At 33.3% G+C, this 18,648-nt stretch overlaps 2 protein-coding genes and 1 long non-coding RNA gene across 3 annotated transcripts; all 3 read left to right on the top strand.

Moving 5' to 3' along the window:
• The first annotated feature begins 721 nt into the window (after positions 1–721).
• Positions 722–3,995, top strand: LOC140919230 (uncharacterized). Its single transcript, XR_012161806.1, has 2 exons — positions 722–770; positions 3,215–3,995. It is a non-coding gene; the product is annotated as an uncharacterized lncRNA (long non-coding RNA).
• Positions 3,996–11,683: 7,688 nt separating this feature from the next.
• On the top strand, positions 11,684–14,389 carry LOC101489546 (pentatricopeptide repeat-containing protein At4g16390, chloroplastic-like). The gene has a single exon (XM_073369757.1). The coding sequence runs from the start codon at positions 11,773–11,775 to the stop codon at positions 13,849–13,851; it is 2,079 nt and encodes a 692-aa protein (XP_073225858.1). The 5' UTR covers positions 11,684–11,772; the 3' UTR covers positions 13,852–14,389.
• Positions 14,390–15,092: 703 nt separating this feature from the next.
• On the top strand, positions 15,093–18,059 carry LOC101501214 (pentatricopeptide repeat-containing protein At4g16390, chloroplastic-like). Its single transcript, XM_012713998.3, has one exon. It carries the CDS (start codon positions 15,782–15,784, stop codon positions 17,876–17,878), a length of 2,097 nt encoding a protein of 698 aa, XP_012569452.1. The 5' UTR covers positions 15,093–15,781; the 3' UTR covers positions 17,879–18,059.
• Positions 18,060–18,648: the final 589 nt, after the last annotated feature.

Below are 18,648 nucleotides of genomic sequence, written 5' to 3'. Positions count from 1 at the left end.
AATTGTTGACGACAAAATACATGCGTTCACCACATGTCATTTGTACTTGCCATCACTGATGTTCATAAAACTTGCAATCTCGCATTGTTTCGGCTCCAATGGATCAACTCGCTCTAAAATAAAATATTAACGCTCTAAAAATACTTTATAATCATTTAACTCTTTTTTTTAAAAAAAATAAATATAAAATATTAATCTATATTTAAAATGAATTACATATTAACTTGATGCAACATAGTGTTTGACTTGAAACTTATGAACAAAATAATTATTCGCAATCAATACAATAACATCATTGTCAAAATATAAAATACTAAATAATATTTATTAAATAAATAATTTCAAAAAAATTACATTAAAAAACAATCTAATGTGAAAAACGTAACAATTGTTTTAAAAATAAAAGATGGAGAAAATTATTTGTAGAGAGAAGTTATAAGTAAAAAATGAGAGGAAGAAAGATAGAATGATACATAGAGAGGGAAAATATAGTATTTGTGGCGGTCCATGCGGTCAAAAATGTCAACGGAACTATTATACATTTGTGGCGGACATAAAATGCAATTCAATTTGTGGTTGTCTATTTTGTCGGTAAGCTGCTACAGTTAGAAATTTGTGATGATATATGCCGCCACCACAAATTGATTTATTTTTTTAGTGTATTCGGTATACAATTTAAAGGATGTTGTAACTAGTTATGACAACGAGGTGAAGCCGAGAGGAATTTTGCCTCTCTACCCATACATCTGATTAGTTGGAGGAAAACTCATGTCAGCCCGTTTGTTATCAAGTGTGAAATTTAAATTATTATTACGCTCGCGACAAGTTTTGAGTTTCTATGTTATGTACACATTCATATATATAAAATAATAAATTTAAAAATCATATTTATTATAATTAATTTAATAAAATAATAATAATAATTATACAATAATAAAATAAAAAACTACTAAATTATATTTTCTACGAGATTAAAATTTTTAATATTTAAAAAAACATTAAATATATTAAATATATCCATGCATATAAAATTTTAAAAAGATATAATATTGTTAGTTTTTAGTTTTTCTCACTGGTTGTTAGTTTTTTCGCTTGTACTCCATCAGCATGCTTTTGGTATGAGAATTTTTTGTTAGGAAGCTGCCAGCTAATTGACCATATCAGCACATACTCCAGCAGATATATTTGAGTTTTTGTTTTCATGCTTTAGTGCTTATTCAATACATATCACCTCAGTAGACAATGACAATTTGACAACCATTAATCCATTATTCACTTTTTGCCACCAGTTTCGACTAATTTTCCCACTGATTAGATGCACCGACCTACACACATTTTTGAATTTGCAAAAATATTTTAAAGATTATACTAATAAGTAACAAGTGCTTTAAAAAATACTTGTTAATAATTTAAAAATTATTGAATTAAAAAATTAAACTTTTTACAATTTTAAAGTTTAAATTACATATCTTTCAAAAAAAATCATGTAAACACAAATAAAGATGTATTGAAAGGGAATGATGCCTACTCCTCCATCTTTTTTTATTCTTCCTTTCTTTTTTTTCAAAAGCATTCTCTTTTATTGTTTAATTTTTGTCAAAAAATGTTGTTCCTATTTATATATTATTTTAAAATTTTAAGATTGTATTAACTTCTTTTTTGTCAATTTATACATTTGTTTTGTCAATTATTTTACACTCACATAATAAAGATAGACTAAATGAATGAATTTAAAGTATTTGTTAATTTGTTTTGTGATTAACATCTTGTTTTAGTTAATATTTAGAGAGTTGTTTATGGAAGTTTAACGTGCGTGAAAATATGAAGCATTTTATTTGGCTAATTGTTTATGTTTGTCTACCTATCAACTCATTCTGGATGCTTTGTCTCATTAATCACTCGTCTTGTAAGATATGCATGTTAGATTAATTATTTAATTAATTAATTTTGGATTGATAATGATAAATTATTATAAATTATTATTAATTAAATTATATGATTATATTAGTATTAAATATTAGATTATGTGTTACGTTTTTATTATTGTTGAATGAACCGTGATTAATTTGATTATTTATTAAGTCAAATGAGATGTATATATATTTCATAAACTATTTTGTTATTTAATCATTATTCCATTAAACCATAACATAATCTAAAAATATTGAAATCTTAGATAATAATGAGGGTAGTTTATCACTTATATTCTATTATTTTTGTTGTGCTACTCTTTATAAAAGTAAATCGTTCTTGATTATTTTTTATAACGTAGATATCCTATAATTTGTATATGTAACACTGTTAAATTCCAACATGCCCTTTTCTACATCTCTTTAGACAATTGTATTTATAATCTAATTAAAAATTATTTTGAAATTTAAAGGGTTGTTATATGTTGTTCAAACTTTAATCTAGTGTTGTTCATTTATTTAAGAACTATTTTAATAAATTTTAGATAGAAATATAGATTAATTTAACAATATAAATAATATGTCACGTCAATATAATTATCGTCAGATTAAAGAGATTAACATAATGACCTAAATGAAAAATATTAGAGAGAAATATTAAATTATTTTTGAAATACTAACATAGAAACCGTATATAAGAATGGTGTATCGAGTGAGAGATAGTTTGATTGTTTAATTATAGATAATATTACGAAAAGGGCAAAGGAGCATGTGGCTGATGAAAATGAGGTCATATGATAATCATCCAAAAGCAATAAATAAATAAATAAATAAATAGGTGTAGCTACCATAAGCAACCAAAACTCAATAATAGGGTCATCTCAATCTATAAGCAATAATCATATCATTTTGGAAGGTTCTTTCGAACTTACGATCCCACCAAAACTTGTCAGCTAATCGCCTTCTTCCGTCAGCACCACATGCTTTGGTTTGGACACACATGTTAAATAATTTAATTTGGTATCCATAATAGAAATTACTTTCTATTAATACCGTGCTAGATAAGTAATCTATCGTTGATTAACCACTAGTATTAGAAATTACTTTCTCCAATAAATATCGTTTAAATTTTTTATACATATATTAAAAATTGTCATAATTAAAAGAATTTTCTTTTATCAAACTACTTATCTTAATTAATTATTAATGAAAAATAAATCTATAACAAAGAGATCTGCTATCACCTTTTTTCTTTTTGATAGCGGTACATAACAATCTCATCTATCAAATTTTACAATTTCCAGATGACACAATTCTGGTGGGAAAGGCAATTGGTGAAACTTGTGGAGCATAAAAGTTATACTTGTATGTTTCAAGCTTGACTCAGGTTTAAAAGTTAACTTCTTCAAAAACTAGTTATATAGTATCAATTTAGATTATACTTTTCTATAGCTGCATCAACGTTCCTTTGTTGTTATGTGGTTTTGGTGCCTTTCAAATTTATCGGCTTACCAGTCGGGGTTAATATGAGAAAATTTTCAATTTGGAAATCGGTATTGGAGAATTTAAAAAATAGATTAAATGGGAGAAAGGGTAACTCTGTTGAATTCGGGGCTTAATAGCATACCTTTGTATTTTTTTTTTCTTTCTATAAAGCTTCAAGAAAGTTGTTGGATGTTGTAATTAAAAGTCAGTGTTCTTTTCTATAGGGAGAAGTGGAGGAAAATAAAAAGCTTTTTTTTGGGTGAGTTGAGATACAATTTGTAAATCTAAATTGAGGGACGTCTTGGTGTGAAGAATGTGGAAGTTTCTAACATTGCATTACTAAGTAAATGGAAGTGAAAGATGTTGAATGATCAAGATGTTTGGTTTGATAGAATTCAAGTACGGTCCTTTGATTATTAAAACTTTATTTAATGAATACCAATTATCAATAAAAAAAAAGTCTATTAGGTGAGAGATTTATTGACGATTGATTCTAATACAAAAATAGAGATATATACGTATCAGGTGTAAATCTGATATCGATATTTCACAAATATTTGTAGATACATATTTTTGAAATATTAAAATTATTTTACTCGATATTCGCTGATACGTATTTTATAAAAATCAAAAAAATCAAGAAGATGAGATAATTTTTTTAGATATCAATGGAGATATACACAATCCACTTTAAGATATCGTTAGTACTCTTGAATCCGAAAAATTATCCAACTGAATGAGACTTCAAAACTTTGTTGTTGTTGTTATTATTATTATTATTATTATTATTTTATGAATGAAAAAAATAAAAATGTTTATTGAATAAAATAAATATTGTTTTACATTCTTTTAATGATATCATAAAACATAAATTAAAATATATTATGAAAATTATGATTAATAAAATTATATATTTATGAAGAATCATCGATACATACTCTTTTTACAAGTATTCAATATCCTATATGAATATAAATTTTTTAATAATTTTTTTCTAATGTAACCAAGAAATTTTGTATCCTAAATTTAAAAGAAATAACGTATGTACGTATCTATATCGTATTACACCCGCACTCATACTATGTGTTCGGCTTCATAGATACTAACTTATATCAAATTCAAATTGTTTGGTGATATTGTGACTGTCAAAATTTTATTAAAAGTTTAATATTTAATAAAAATATAAAAATTTAGTATAATAATTATAAAAATAATAAAATATTATTTATATTTATTTAAATATATTAATCTAATTGACATAATTTTTTTAATATAGTATATAATTTCATCTTTTTAATTAAATAGGTTATTTTATAAATATTAATCTTATATGTTAAAAAAAAAAAAACATAATTTGGACCTGATATATGTTAGACGGCAGATTTCTGTCGGTCTGATATAATTTCTACTGTAAAGCAAATAATGATATTAAATTATTTCAAGGTTTTTCAAAAAAGAAAATTATTTCAAAGAAGAATGTTTTTGATAGAGCTAGTAATTATGTCGGCAAGCACCATTGTGTTCTTAAAGAAAAAAAACACCATTATTTTATTAACTAAATTTTTTTATGTAAAAGACGTCGACAAGATACATTATTAATGAAATATAAATTATTTTGTTTTAATTAATTAATTTATAATTTTTTTTAAAAGTTTTAACTTATTAATCAATAACAAATATTTATTAAATATATAATTTATACAAAATAAATATCTCTCTTAAACTTCATTTTTCAGAATTTCGTGAAAAGATATTTCAAAAACTAAACAAAATCAAACCATATTTTAATTGGTTCTATTTTTTTATCTTTTAAAAGTGTGGTTGTTTGCATCCTAAGTTATGACACATCCATAATTTTACAATGACATGATGCCTCAAAATATGGTTGATGCATCTGATCATATCCTACGGATATATTAACTTCTTAGTCACCTGCTTCTTTAATTCAACATTTTTCGATTTGTTTTTATTTAAGTTGTTACGTCAAATACAATAAAAATTAAATGTTCGTTCGTCTCAATCCATCCACATAAATTTGATTGTTATGCGATATATGCACACATATTAAATTAGAACTCTAACCAAACTTCTTTTTATGTGTCCTTCTACAATTATTTAAGCAATCAGAGATTTTCTTTTTGTGTGGCAACAGCCAACAATCTACGTTCCATCGACATGAAAGTTTACTCATCAATGCATGATTTAAATGTTCAAAATATACGATGAACTGTCAAGTTTTTAAGAACAAACATATCATCAACAATATAAGGCGATGTATAATATTTGACAATTGTACTTGATATACTTGGGAAAGATTCATGCATTTAGGCGACAAAATTTATGACTCCTTCCAATTACCAAATGCTTTTGCCATGATTTTTTGTTTAACAATTCTGTTGGGTTTTGGGCTCCCTTCCTATGTGGAGAAATGCCCAATATATGCAAGCCCATGTGTCTCACTTAACCAAGTAGAGAGATGTCAGATTAGTAGAACAAATAGAGCTGAATTCAGAGAGTGAGCAAAAGAGAAAAGTGAGAGAGGAAGAGCAAAACCCATTTTCGCATAAAACAGAACAGTTGTACTAGATTTGCGATTTCTCCTTCGTTCACCGTCGGATCGGGCTGAAATTTGGACAGCAGGTTCGTAACTCATGGTACTTCAATCTGACCGGTTGGATCGTCGATCAGAGGTCTGAGGTGGGAGAAATTGAGCTCGGACAGTAGCCGTTTTTCCTGGTTTTTTTCTGCTGAACTTTGTTCTCAATTTCATGTTTGTTTTCTCATTGTTTTGGCTGATTGTTGTGCTGGTTACCTTGCTGTTTTTGACTGGTTACTGAGCACGAATTTGTGCCTTATTTGAAACTCTTTTGTATCCATATTTTGATCATAGTGGAGCTCTATTACTGGCTTGGTCCCGTGGTTGTTTACTTCTCACATTGAGAAGGTTTTTCCACGTTAAAAATTATTGTGTCCTTTGTGGTAGTGATTTTAGTTGCTGTGATTATTTGTTGTTGCTCCTCACAGATTCTTGCAAGTTTGGGAAATTGATTATCCGTTGTATATTGCTCTGTTAGAGTTGTTATTGTTATTTGTTGTTGAATTTCCCATCAGAGTGGCATCAGATCTCTTTGGTTAAGGAGCTGTTTGACTTGTTTGAATGATGGAGGCAAATACAAATAGAATGATTTGTTTGAATGGCACTAATTATCACTTATGGACGGGAAAAATGAAGGATCTGTTATTTGTGAAGAATTTGCATCTTCCTGTGTTTGCTAGTGAGAAGCCAAAATCCAAGACTGATGAGGATTGGAGTTTTGAACATCAGCAGGTTTGTGGTTTTATTCGGCAATATGTAGAAGACAATGTTTATAATCACATTGCTAATGAGGAACATGCAAGATCCTTGTGGAAGAAGATTGAATCTTTGTATGCTTCTAAATCAGGGAATAATAAGTTGTATTTGTTGAACTCCTTGATGAATTTGAGGTACAAGGAGGGGGCTTCTATTTCAGATCACTTAAATGATTTTCAAGGGCTCCTAGATCAATTGTCAGGTATGGGTATCAAATTTGATGATGAAGTGTTGGGACTATGGCTACTGAATACTCTACCAGATTCTTGGGAAACTTTTCGGGTTTGAATTACAAACTCAGCTTCTGATGGTGTTGTCTATTTGCAAAGTGTAAAGGGAAGTGTTCTTAATGAGGAGATAAGAAGGAAGGCACAAGGTACTTCATCTCATTCCGAGGTACTTGTCACTGAGAACATGGGCTGAAGTCAAAGAAAGGAACCGAAAGGGAATAGACAAAATAGCAGAAGTGCAAGTAGAGGGAACAACAGAAGTAAGTCCAAGTCCAGATACAAGAATGTGGAGTGCAATTATTGTCACAAAATGGGGCACATACAGAGGAACTGCTTCATATGGAAAAGGGAGAGCAAAAACAATAACAGTAAGCAGAGAGATAAGAATCATGATGATGATGACCGTGTTACTACTGCTACTTGTGATGATCTGATTATTCTCCGTGACTATGACTCAGTCAATCTTGTATCAGATGAGAGCATGTGGATTATTGATAGTGGTGCTACACTGCATGTTACACCAAGGAAGGAGTTCTTCACATCTTACACTTCTGGTGACTTTGGAGTGTTGAAGATGGGTAATGATGGTGTGTCCAAGGTAGTTGGTATTGGTGATGTTTGTTTGCAGACCAACATGGGAGTGCAGTTGTTGCTTAGAGGAGTCAAACATGCTCCAGATGTTCGCTTTAATTTGATCTCTGTGCAGATGCTTGATGATGGTGGTTATGATAATCACTTTGGTTCAGGAAAATGGAAACTCACCAGAGGTAACTTAGTTGTGGCCAGAGGGGAGAAAATTAATAAACTGTATTGGACTAAAGCATTGGTTGCTAAAGACAGTGTGAATGCCATGGATATGGAGGCTTCTTTGTGGCACCGCAGGCTTAGTCATATCAGTGAAAATGGGCGGAATTGTTTAGCTAAAAAGGATGTACTTCCGGGATTAAAGAGTGTAGAGTTAGAGAAATGTTCTCATTGCATGGCTGGTAAGCAGACTAGAGTATCCTTCAAGAAACATCCTCCCTCAAGGAAGTCAGAGTTGCTTGAATTGGTACATTCTGATGTTTGTGGCCCGTTGAAGGTAAAGTCATTTAGTGGTGCACTTTACTTTGTTACTTTTATTGATGATTGTTCCAGGAAGCTTTGGGTCTATGCTTTGAAGACAAAAGACCAAGTTTTGGAGAAATTCAAAGACTTCCATGTTATGGTGGAGAGACAGTCAGACAAGAAAGTTGAAATGCATTCGTACTGACAATGGTGGTGAGTATTGTGGACCATTTGATGTTTATTGCAAGCAGCACGGTATCAGACATGAAAATACTCCTCCTAAAACTCATCAGCTGAATGGTTTAGCAGAGAGAATGAACAGGACATTGATTGAAAGAGTTAGGTGTATGCTTTATGAAGCAAAGTTGCCTAAGCATTTCTGGGGTGAAACATTGTACACGGCAGTGCATGTTATTAATCTGAGTCCTGCAATTGCTTTGAATGCTGAGGTGCCAGACAAGATTTGGTTTGGCAAGAATGTTAGGTATGATCATTTGCATGTCTTCGGTTGCAAATCATATGTGCATGTTCCAAAGGATGAAAGATCCAAGTTGGATGCGAAGACAAGACAATGCATCTTTATCGGTTATGGTCGTGATGAATTTGGCTACAAGCTGTATGATCCAATTGAGAAGAACGCTGTTAGAAGTCGTGATGTGAAGTTCATGGAAGACCAAACCATTGAAGACATTGATAAGATGGAGAAGACTACACCTGAGATTGATAATGGTTTGTCTGATGTTGATCCAGTTCGAATGCCTATACATGATCTGGATACTGCTGAAAATAATGTTCAGAATGATGGGCAACATGGTGATGTTGGTGATCAACAGCTTAGAGATGATTTTGATGTTCCTAATGATGCTGCTGAAGAAGAACATGAGATGTCACAAGATGAGGATCTTGGTGATGCTCCTGAACCACCTCAAGCTCAAGTTTGGAGGTCTACTAGGTAGAGGAAACCATCCACCAGGTATCCTTCTGATGACTATGTTACCTTGACTGGTGGAGGCGAACCTGAATGTTATGATGAAGCCATGGAGAGTGATGAAAAGAAGAAGTGGATGGATGTTATGCAAGATGAAATGAAGTCTTTGCATGATAATCACACTTTTGATTTGGTGAAACTACCTAAGGGAAAGAAGGCATTGGAAAATAGGTGGATCTTCAGAGTGAAGCAAGAAAACAATTCTACATCTCCAAGATATAAAGCCAGATTGGTTGTGAAAGGTTTCAGACAGAGAAATGATGTTGATTTCAATGAGATTTTTTCTCCTGTGGTGAAGATGTCATCCATTAGAACTGTGTTGAGTTTGGCTGCTACTCTTGATTTGGAGGTAGAGAAAATGGATGTAAAAACTGCTTTCCTTCATGGTGATTTGGAGGAAGAGATTTACATGAAGCAACCTGATGGTTTTCTTGTTAAAGGCAAAGAAGACTATGTGTGTAGGCTCAGAAAGAGTCTATATGGTTTGAAGCAGGCCCCGCGTCAGTGGTACAAGAAGTTTGAGTCAGTTATGTGTGAGCAAGGCTACAGGAAGACTACTTCTGATCACTGTGTCTTTGTTAAAAAGTTTGCTGATGATGATTTCATTATCCTGTTATTGTATGTTGATGACATGCTTATTGTTGGGAAAAATATTTTCATGATTGACAGGTTGAAGAAGCAATTGGGCGAGTCATTTGCCGTGAAAGACATGGGAGCTGCTAAGCAGATTCTTGGTATAAGAATCATGCGTGACAGGAACAAGAAGAAACTTTGGCTGTAACAAGAACACTATGTTGAAAGATTGTTACAGAGGTTCCATATGGAAAATGCTAAGGCTATAAGTACTCCTCTTGCTACTCATTTTAAATTGAGTACTAGTCAGAGTCCTCCCAATGAAGCTGAAAAATCAGATATGCAACGAGTTCCTTATGCATCTGTTGTGGATAGTTTAATGTATGCAATGGTGTGTACAAGGTCTGATATTGCACATGCTGTTGGTACAGTTAGTAGATTTCTGTCTAATCCAGAAAGTCTACTTCAGGCTACTTGATTAAGTTTGCAGGGGGAGCTGTGGCATGACAATTCAGATTGCAGAGATGTGTTGCATTGTCCACTACTGAGGCAAAGTTCATTGCCATTACAAAAGCATGCAAGAAATTGTTATGGTTGAAGAGATTCTTGCAGGAGCTTGGTTTTATTCAAGATAAGTACTTGCTATTTTGTGATAGTTAAGGTGCAATTCATCTTGGTAAGAATTCAACCTTTCATTCTAGGTCCAAGCACATTGATGTTAGGTATCATTGGATACGTGATGCTTTGGATGCTGGGTTGTTGGAATTGGCCAAGGTTCATACAGATGATAATGGTGCTGATATGATGACCAAGGCATTACCGAGAAGTAAGTTTGAAACTTGTTGTGAGATCGTCGGTTTGGCGGTCACCTCCACATAGTTGTGAATGGGAGATATGTTGGGTTTTGGGCTCCCTTCCTATGTGGAGAAAGGCCCAATATGTGCAAGCCCATGTGTCTCACTTAACCAAGTGGAGAGAGGTCATATTAGTGGGACAGAGAGAGCTGAATTCAGAGAGTGAGGAAAAGAGAAAAGTGAGAGAGGAAGAGCAAAACCCATTTTCGCATAAAACAGAGCAGTTGCACTAGAATCGCGATTCTCCTTCGTTCACCGTCGGATCGGGCTGAAATTTGGACAACAGGTTTGTGACTCATTGTACTTCAATCTGACCGGTTGGATCGTCGATCAGAGGTCTGAGGTGGGAGAAATTGAGCTCGGACAGTAGCAGTTTTTCCTGGTTTGTTTCTGCTGAACTTTGTTCTCAATTTCATATTTGTTTTCTCATTGTTTTGGTTGATTGTTGTGCTGGTTACCTTGTTGTTTTTGGCTGGTTTCTGAGCACGAATTTGTGCCATATTTGAAACTCTCTTGTACCCATATTTTGATCATAGTGGAGCTCTATTACTGGTTTGGTCCCGTGGTTGTTTACTTCTCACATTGAGAAGGTTTTTCCACGTTAAAAATTGTGTCCTTTGTGGTAGTGATTTTAGTTGCTGTGATTATTTGTTGTTGCTCCTCACAGATTCTTGCAAGTTTGGGAAATTGATTATCCGCTGCATATTGCTCTGTTAGAGTTGTTATTGTTATTTGTTGTTGAATTTCCCATCAAATTCATCCATTCTCATAAGTTATTTTGTAATCTTATAGAGATCTTACATAAACAATTAAAAATTTAATCAATATGTTAGTATTTGTTTGGACTATAGAAAGTATATGGTCAAAAATTATAGATGAATCCAACTAACATGATCATGTGAGATCAATGTTGTGCAAATATGAACAACGTAAATTTTCCTTATCTCCAATTTATTATGTTTTTTGTTCAAGGATACTCTAATTCTCCATTGACATCAACCAACAATTGTGAACACTTACAAATAAATGGTCATATTAACTTAAGATTAAGACACGTTAAATATTCTACAAATAATAATTATATCTTAAACAAAAAAAATATATAGTCGCATTTTTATGGAGGCAAAATTAATTTGTTTAAAGAGATTATTACATCTCCGTGTTATAAAAAAAAAGATAAAGGTGAAAAAAATTTCAATTTTTGAAAAAGTAAAATGTAGAATTTCTGAAACAATATTTATCTTTGGGATACAATTTTGTTATCATTTCGCATAGATAAACGGACATTCAGTATTTGAATTTGATTTCTTCCATTCCATTGAACTGCCCTAACATGACTTCACTTCTTTCCTCTTCACTCTCTAATACTAATCCTCTTTTTCTTTCATTTTCAATCTCCTCTTCTTTATCTTGTAACCGCAATTTCAAATTCAAAACTTTTTCCCACCTCAACCAAGAATCACATTCTCATCACCCACCTACAAATTCTTCATCTTTATCCAAAACCAAAATTTGGGTCAATCCCTATACCCCAAAACCTAAACTTCATCGAAACAAACCCTCTAATTCTAACAACAGTTTTCTCCTTAAACTCGCCGAGTCTTTGGACTTGTGTGATCCCACTCAGCAACAAGTCTATGCAATTCTTAACGGTTTTGGAAATGACGGCGTTTCTGAACGAGATGCTGTTTTCATTCTTAATAAGATGACAAATCCCAAAACTGCACCCATTGTTCTTAATTACCTTAGGGATAAAGTTCAACATGTTAGAGAAAATGGAATGGTTCTTTACAATGTAACACTCAAAGTGTGTAGGAAATGTAAGGATTTTGAAGGAGCACAGAAGGTGTTTGATGAAATGCTTCAAAGAGGGATAAAACCGAATAACATTACATTTACTACTATGATTAACTGTGCTAGGATGGCTGCTTTACCTGATAAGGCTGTGGAGTGGTTTGAGAAGATGCCGGGTTTTGGGTGTGAACCCGATGCTATCACTTGCTCGGCTATGGTGTGTGCTTTTGCGCGTACTAATCATGTTGATATGGCTCAGCGGTTATACGATCGTGCAAAAATGGAGAAATGGCCTATTGATGTAGTAACATTTTCAGCATTGATTAAGATGTATGACTTGTCTGGAAACTATGATGGATGCCTGAATATCCACTTAGAAATGAAGGGTCTTGGTGTGAAGCCTAATGTGGAAACGTATAACACTTTGTTGGTTGCCATGTTGAGAGCCAAGAGGCACTGGCAAGCAAAGACTATATATCAAGAGATGAAAAGTAATGGAGTTTCGCCGGATTTTACAACTTATTCGACTCTTCTGAGAATCTTTACTAGAGCACAATTTGGTCAGGATGCTCTTGGTGTTTATAAGGAAATGAAGGAGAAAGGAATGAATGTGAGTATTGATCTCTACAATGTGCTTTTAGCTATGTGTGCTGATGTTGGCTGCCATGAAGAAGCTCTGGAGATTTATGAAGACATGAAAAGTTTGGGGACTTGCCGGCCCGACAGTTGGACATTTTCAGTCTTGATTAATGTGTATTCAGGCAGTGGGAAAGTTTCCGAGGCGGAAGGGATGCTGGATGAAATGATCAAATCTGGATTCGAGCCTACTATTTTTGTCATGGTGTCGCTTGTCCAGTGCTATGGAAAAGCCAAGCGAATTGATGATGTCGTGAAGGTATTCAATCATTTCTTGAATCTGGGCATTGTTCCAGATGATCGCTTCTGCGGTTGTCTGCTGAATGTTATGACACAAACACCAAAGGAAGAGCTTGGTAAGCTAGTAGATTGTGTTGAGAAGGTTAATACAAAGCTTGGGTCTGTTGTAAGATATTTGGTCGAAGTGGAAGAGCAGGAGGGTGATGGAGATTTCAGAAAGGAAGCATCAAAACTTTTGAGTTCAATTATTGCTGAAGCAAAGAGGCCCATATGTAATTGTCTGATTGATCTTTGTGTCAATCTGAATCTACCTGATAGAGCACATGACCTTCTTGGCATAGGCTTGACACACGAAATTTATAGGAATATACAATCGAGATCGCAAACAAAGTGGTCTTTGCACTTAAAGAACCTCTCGGTCGGAGCTGCTACGACTGCTTTACATGTTTGGATAAAAGACTTGTCTAACTCTTTGGAATCAGGGGAGGAGTTTCCACCGCTACTTGGAATTAACACCGGGCGAGGAAAACACAAGCATTCATGCAAGGGTTTAGCTAGTGTATTTAAATCACATTTGAAGGAACTCAATGCTCCGTTCCGTGAAGATCCAAATAAGGATGGCTGGTTTTTGGTTACAAAGGAAGCAGCCAAATCATGGCTGGAGTCTAGGGGTTCAACCAAATCTATTGCTCCTTTAGACTCTCTGGTTTTAAATGCTCCATCAATGGCCCTTCCCTATTGAAAATATTTAAGGGACTGATGTGCTGTGTTACTTTCATGCATTTTCATACTCCAAATTGTGTAAAGAGTGTTCTTACACAGGACTGTCGAGTTCTGATTCTGAATCTGAAATTTTGCTTCATCAGATGAAGGACCGTGAGAAGATCAATAATAAGTGAGGTATTCACATGTGGGCTGCAATTCATATTACAATGCTCTGCCTGGTGTGAATGTGAATAGAGGGTGCCTTCTTGAAGGCCTTATGTTGTGAATGAAATGTATCAGAAAATTGCAACTTCCTTTCATAACCTTCAGCGTCTGACCTTAGATTTATTTGATGTGGTATTATATTTATGTAATTTTTTATATTCCTTTATTTTTCTGCCTTTTCTTACAAATACTTAGAATCTTTGATACTTATATTTTCTTCTAGCAGAATCGAATGCATTTGGTAGTTTTTGTAAGACTTCAGGGTTGAAGGAACACCAGGTATTGTATCAAAATGTTTTCCAAAATTATGGACACAATATGAATTTTATCCTATTCTTTCATTTTTCTTCCCTGTATTTGAAGTTCTTTTCATCCTGAAAGTTCAATAAAATCAAATTGTCATTGCCATGCTTCACGTGGTATCTAGCACACAAAGCTATAGTGATTTGCTAGTTTAAAATTGAGCAGGAAACAAATGGACAAATGTTTTTTTGCAAAAGAAAATTTCACTAACTGGATGATAGAAATTTTCCACTGTTAGTGATTAAATTAAATGCCAAACATAAGCAACAGCTTGAACAGATAGAAGGAAATCCATTCAATTGTGAGTCTCGTTCTCTTTTCCATTACCTCCAAGCCAAGAGAACTAAAAGATTGCATAGATAGATTGAAGAAAAGAAATTGAAGATAAGTAGAAGAAACAGAAAGTTAACTCTGATGTAGTTGCTACTTGCTAAAACAAAAGGTCGTGCTATCTGATAGTCGCAGTAAACTAGACCTTGTGCTTACAGTTTCAGACTTTCAGTTGTTAATAAGAAAGTGAATCCAAAATGAGTGTGGTCCAGTTCCAACAAATACAACTAATTGTAATGTAGGTTCCAAATTTGATCAAGTTTCTCAAGTAGCTGCCACTTATTATATAAGTTGTATGATATTAAATTGCCCTGTTGATGTTCAACCTATTATTGAAACTTGAACCAATCTGGAAAACGAATATGAAATTGAGCTTCTATTACTTAGTAGGGAATATCATTAGCAGTTGAATTTTCTGGTTTATAATACTTACGTGACAAACTATTGTACTGCATGTAGACTTCTGGCTCATTAGTCCTGTTTAGCATGCACAAAATTTTGGTGGAGACAATACTATGACGTGGCTTAAATGTTTCAAAAGGGATCATCTGATAAGAGCATTGCTCAGGTGATTTCTAGAACCCAACAAAACCACATTTCTACTAAAAAGAAGGAGCCTAACATTGCTAAGAAATTGGGATCCGGCAGTCCAAACTTTTTGCATTCACACAGTCAAATATCATATAACTGTTCGATTAAGATCAATTACTCTAGATTTAAAATCAATATTTTAATTGCATTTATTTGAACTGTTGGACAAAAAAATTGAAGGTGCTAAATTCTATCCACCTTGAATGTGAGATTAGTCTCTCACCCAAAAATGTCAAATGACAAAAGTAGTTACTACCTTATCCAAATATCACAATAAACTCAAATAAAATGTACTTTTCAAGAAAATTAAAATATACTTGAGCCTTATTTTTATTTTATTTTTAAGTTGTGCACCAAATTAATTCTTAATTTTGTTAAATGTTCTCAAATAGATGGCTGATAGAATCAAATGACCTCTTTTAAAATATTTAAGATCTATTTGAGAGAGTGCTTTACGAGTAACAAGGAGAAAGATTGTGTACACACAGTATACAGTTCAGTTCAGAGTGAGAGGGAAAATGGCTCAGGCTTACCCTCTCTGTTCTTCCCCTTTTTCTTATGCTTTGTCTGATTTAACCATTCGCATCTCATCTCATTATTCTTTCATCAATTACAAACTTCCCAATTTTCATCATACATCTCGTAAATTCGATACCTTCTTCTCCTTCCAACCTCTCAATTCTCTTCAACATGAAAATCAAAACCCAGATACAAAGTCCTCAACTTTATCCAAAACCAAAAAATGGGTCAATCCCAAAACCCTTCAAGCCAAAAGAATTTGGAAGAAATCATACGCCGTTGTTTCATCTCTCGCCAAATTACCCAAATCTATTCACGAACAACAAGTTTCTGAAGTCTTGGATGCTTTAGGAGACAATGTTACAGACCGTGATGCTGAATTCATTCTCCATAACATAGCCAACCCAAAAACCGCAATTCTTGCTCTTAAATACTTCCAACTCAAGATTCAAATTGAACCTGAAAGGCATGTTGTTTTCTACAACGTGGTGTTTAAGCTGTTTAGGGAAGTTAAGGATTTTGCAAATGCAGAGCAACTGTTTGATGAAATGCTTCAAAGAGGTGTCAAGCCTGATATCCTTACGTTTTCAACTTTGATTAGATGTGCTGCAGTTTGTTCTTTGCCACATAAAGCTGTGGAGTTGTTTGAGAGGATGCCTTCTTTCGGGTGCGAACCCGATCATAATGTGGCCTCGTCCATGATTTATGTTTATGCTCGAACTGGTAATGTTGATATGGCTTTGCAATTATATGATCGCGCAAAAAATGAGAAATGGCTTGTTAGGACAGTGGCATTCTCTTCTTTGATTAAGATGCATGGTATGTTGGGAAACTATGATGGATGCTTAAATGTTTATAATGATATGAAGGTTCTTGGTGTTAGGCCTAACATGGTAATGTATAATGCTTTGTTGTATGCAATGGGGAGAGCTAAGAGGGGAAGGGATGCTAAAGGTATATATCAGGAGATGAGAAATAATGGATTTTCACCAAATTGGGCAACCTATTCAGCTCTCTTGGAAGCTTATTCTAGAGCACGGTTAAGTAAAGAAGCTTTGAGTGTGTATAAGGAAATGAAGGAAAAAGGGATGACTATGAATAAAGTTCTTTATGGTATGCTTCTTGACATGTGTGCTGATGTTGGCTATGCAGAAGAAGCTGTTGAATTATTTGAAGAAATGAAGCGTTCCGAGACTTGCCAGCCTGACAATTTCATATACTCGTCATTGATTAACATGTACTCGTGTAGTGGGAATGTTCTGGAGGCGGAAGCAATGTTGAATGAAATGATCAGCCGTGGTTTGGAGCCTAATATTTTGGTTCTCACAATGTTTGTTCATTGCTATGGAAAAGCCAAACGGCCGGATGATGTTGTGAATATATTTAATCGATTTTGGGATTTGGGCATCACTCCTGATGATCGGTTGTGTGATTGTCTTTTGTATGTCATGACCCAAATACCAAAAGAAGAGTTTGGTAAGATAACAAATTGCATTGAGAAGGCTAACCCAAAGCTTAGTTATGTCGTGACTCATTTGATAGAAGAGAGGGAAGGTGATGGAGATTTTAGGAAGGAAGCATCAGAACTGTTAAGTTCAGCCAATGATGATGTAAAGAAGTCTATGTGCAATAGTCTAATTGATCTTTGTGTCAACCTAGGTTTGCAAGACAGAGCTTGCAAACTTCTTGACTTGGGATCGACACTTGAGATATATAGCGATATACAATCGAGAACTGAAAATAAGTGGTGTTTGAACCTTAAAAAACTCTCAGTTGGAGCTGCTATGACTGCATTACATGTTTGGATAGATGACTTGTCTAAGGCTTTTGAGTCAGGTGAAGAGGTTCCACGAGTACTTGGAATTTGTACCGTCTCTTGGAGACACAAGCGTTCGGATAAAGACTTGGCTAGTGTATTTGAATCATATTTGAAGGAACTTGGTGCTCCTTTTCATAAGGCTACTAATATGGTTGGCTGGTTTTTTACTACAAACCAAGAAGCCAAGTCATGGCTACATTCTAGAGATTCAACTGAAACACTTGCTGCTTTGAACTCCACGGGTTTAGTTGTTCCAACAGAGGCTCTTCACCATTGATAGAGTTGTTATAGGTTAGCATGTGCGATATAGTTTCTATCCATTGTTCTTTACATTGTAAGGAGATTTTGGTATTAGTTTCAAAAGATAATATTTATATTATTTTGGATGTATTGAATTGTGAATGCAAGCCTGATACTAGTTTATTCTATGAAACATAATCTAATATTCTTTTATCTTAGAGTAGTTGGTCATAAATATATTAATTACAGAGTAAACTTCAAAAACATTTGTGTAACCGGCAATAAACTCTACTTGATTAATTGGATACAAGTGCTTCAGTTAATGTCAGCTTTAGTATGTCGAATTGTTAAATCACTAATATATATATTTTTAAATTATCAATAAATATTTATTTGATGTTTTTAGCTTAAAACAGTTTTACAAGATGATTTTTTATTTTTGTTACATGTTAAAGTTGAACTACTTCTATGAGAAGAATAGAATAAATATAATCTCAAATTTTGTAGAGAGTAGTTGATTTTATATATAGTATTTTTCAGACTTTGTATACATTATTCCATACACAGAGAACTTGATTTTATATATTTATTTTTTATACTTTTTATACATTATTCCAGACAACAAAATTTAGATTTTTATACATAGTTTTTTTTTTAACTGAATCAAACTGTTGTAAAAAATGACAACATATTTCATTTTTTCATATTATTTGTTTTATTTGACAAAGTTTATTTATTATTTACACTAGCATGCGGTGTTTTCTTCAAAAACTTGTATTACCCACGTTTTATATCAAAACTTTGCAA

This window comes from Cicer arietinum, chromosome 1, assembly GCF_000331145.2.
Source record: "Cicer arietinum cultivar CDC Frontier isolate Library 1 chromosome 1, Cicar.CDCFrontier_v2.0, whole genome shotgun sequence".
Lineage (NCBI taxonomy): Eukaryota > Viridiplantae > Streptophyta > Magnoliopsida > Fabales > Fabaceae > Cicer > Cicer arietinum.
Note: the sequence above shows the minus strand (reverse complement) of the source record. Positions and strands in the feature narration are given on the sequence as shown.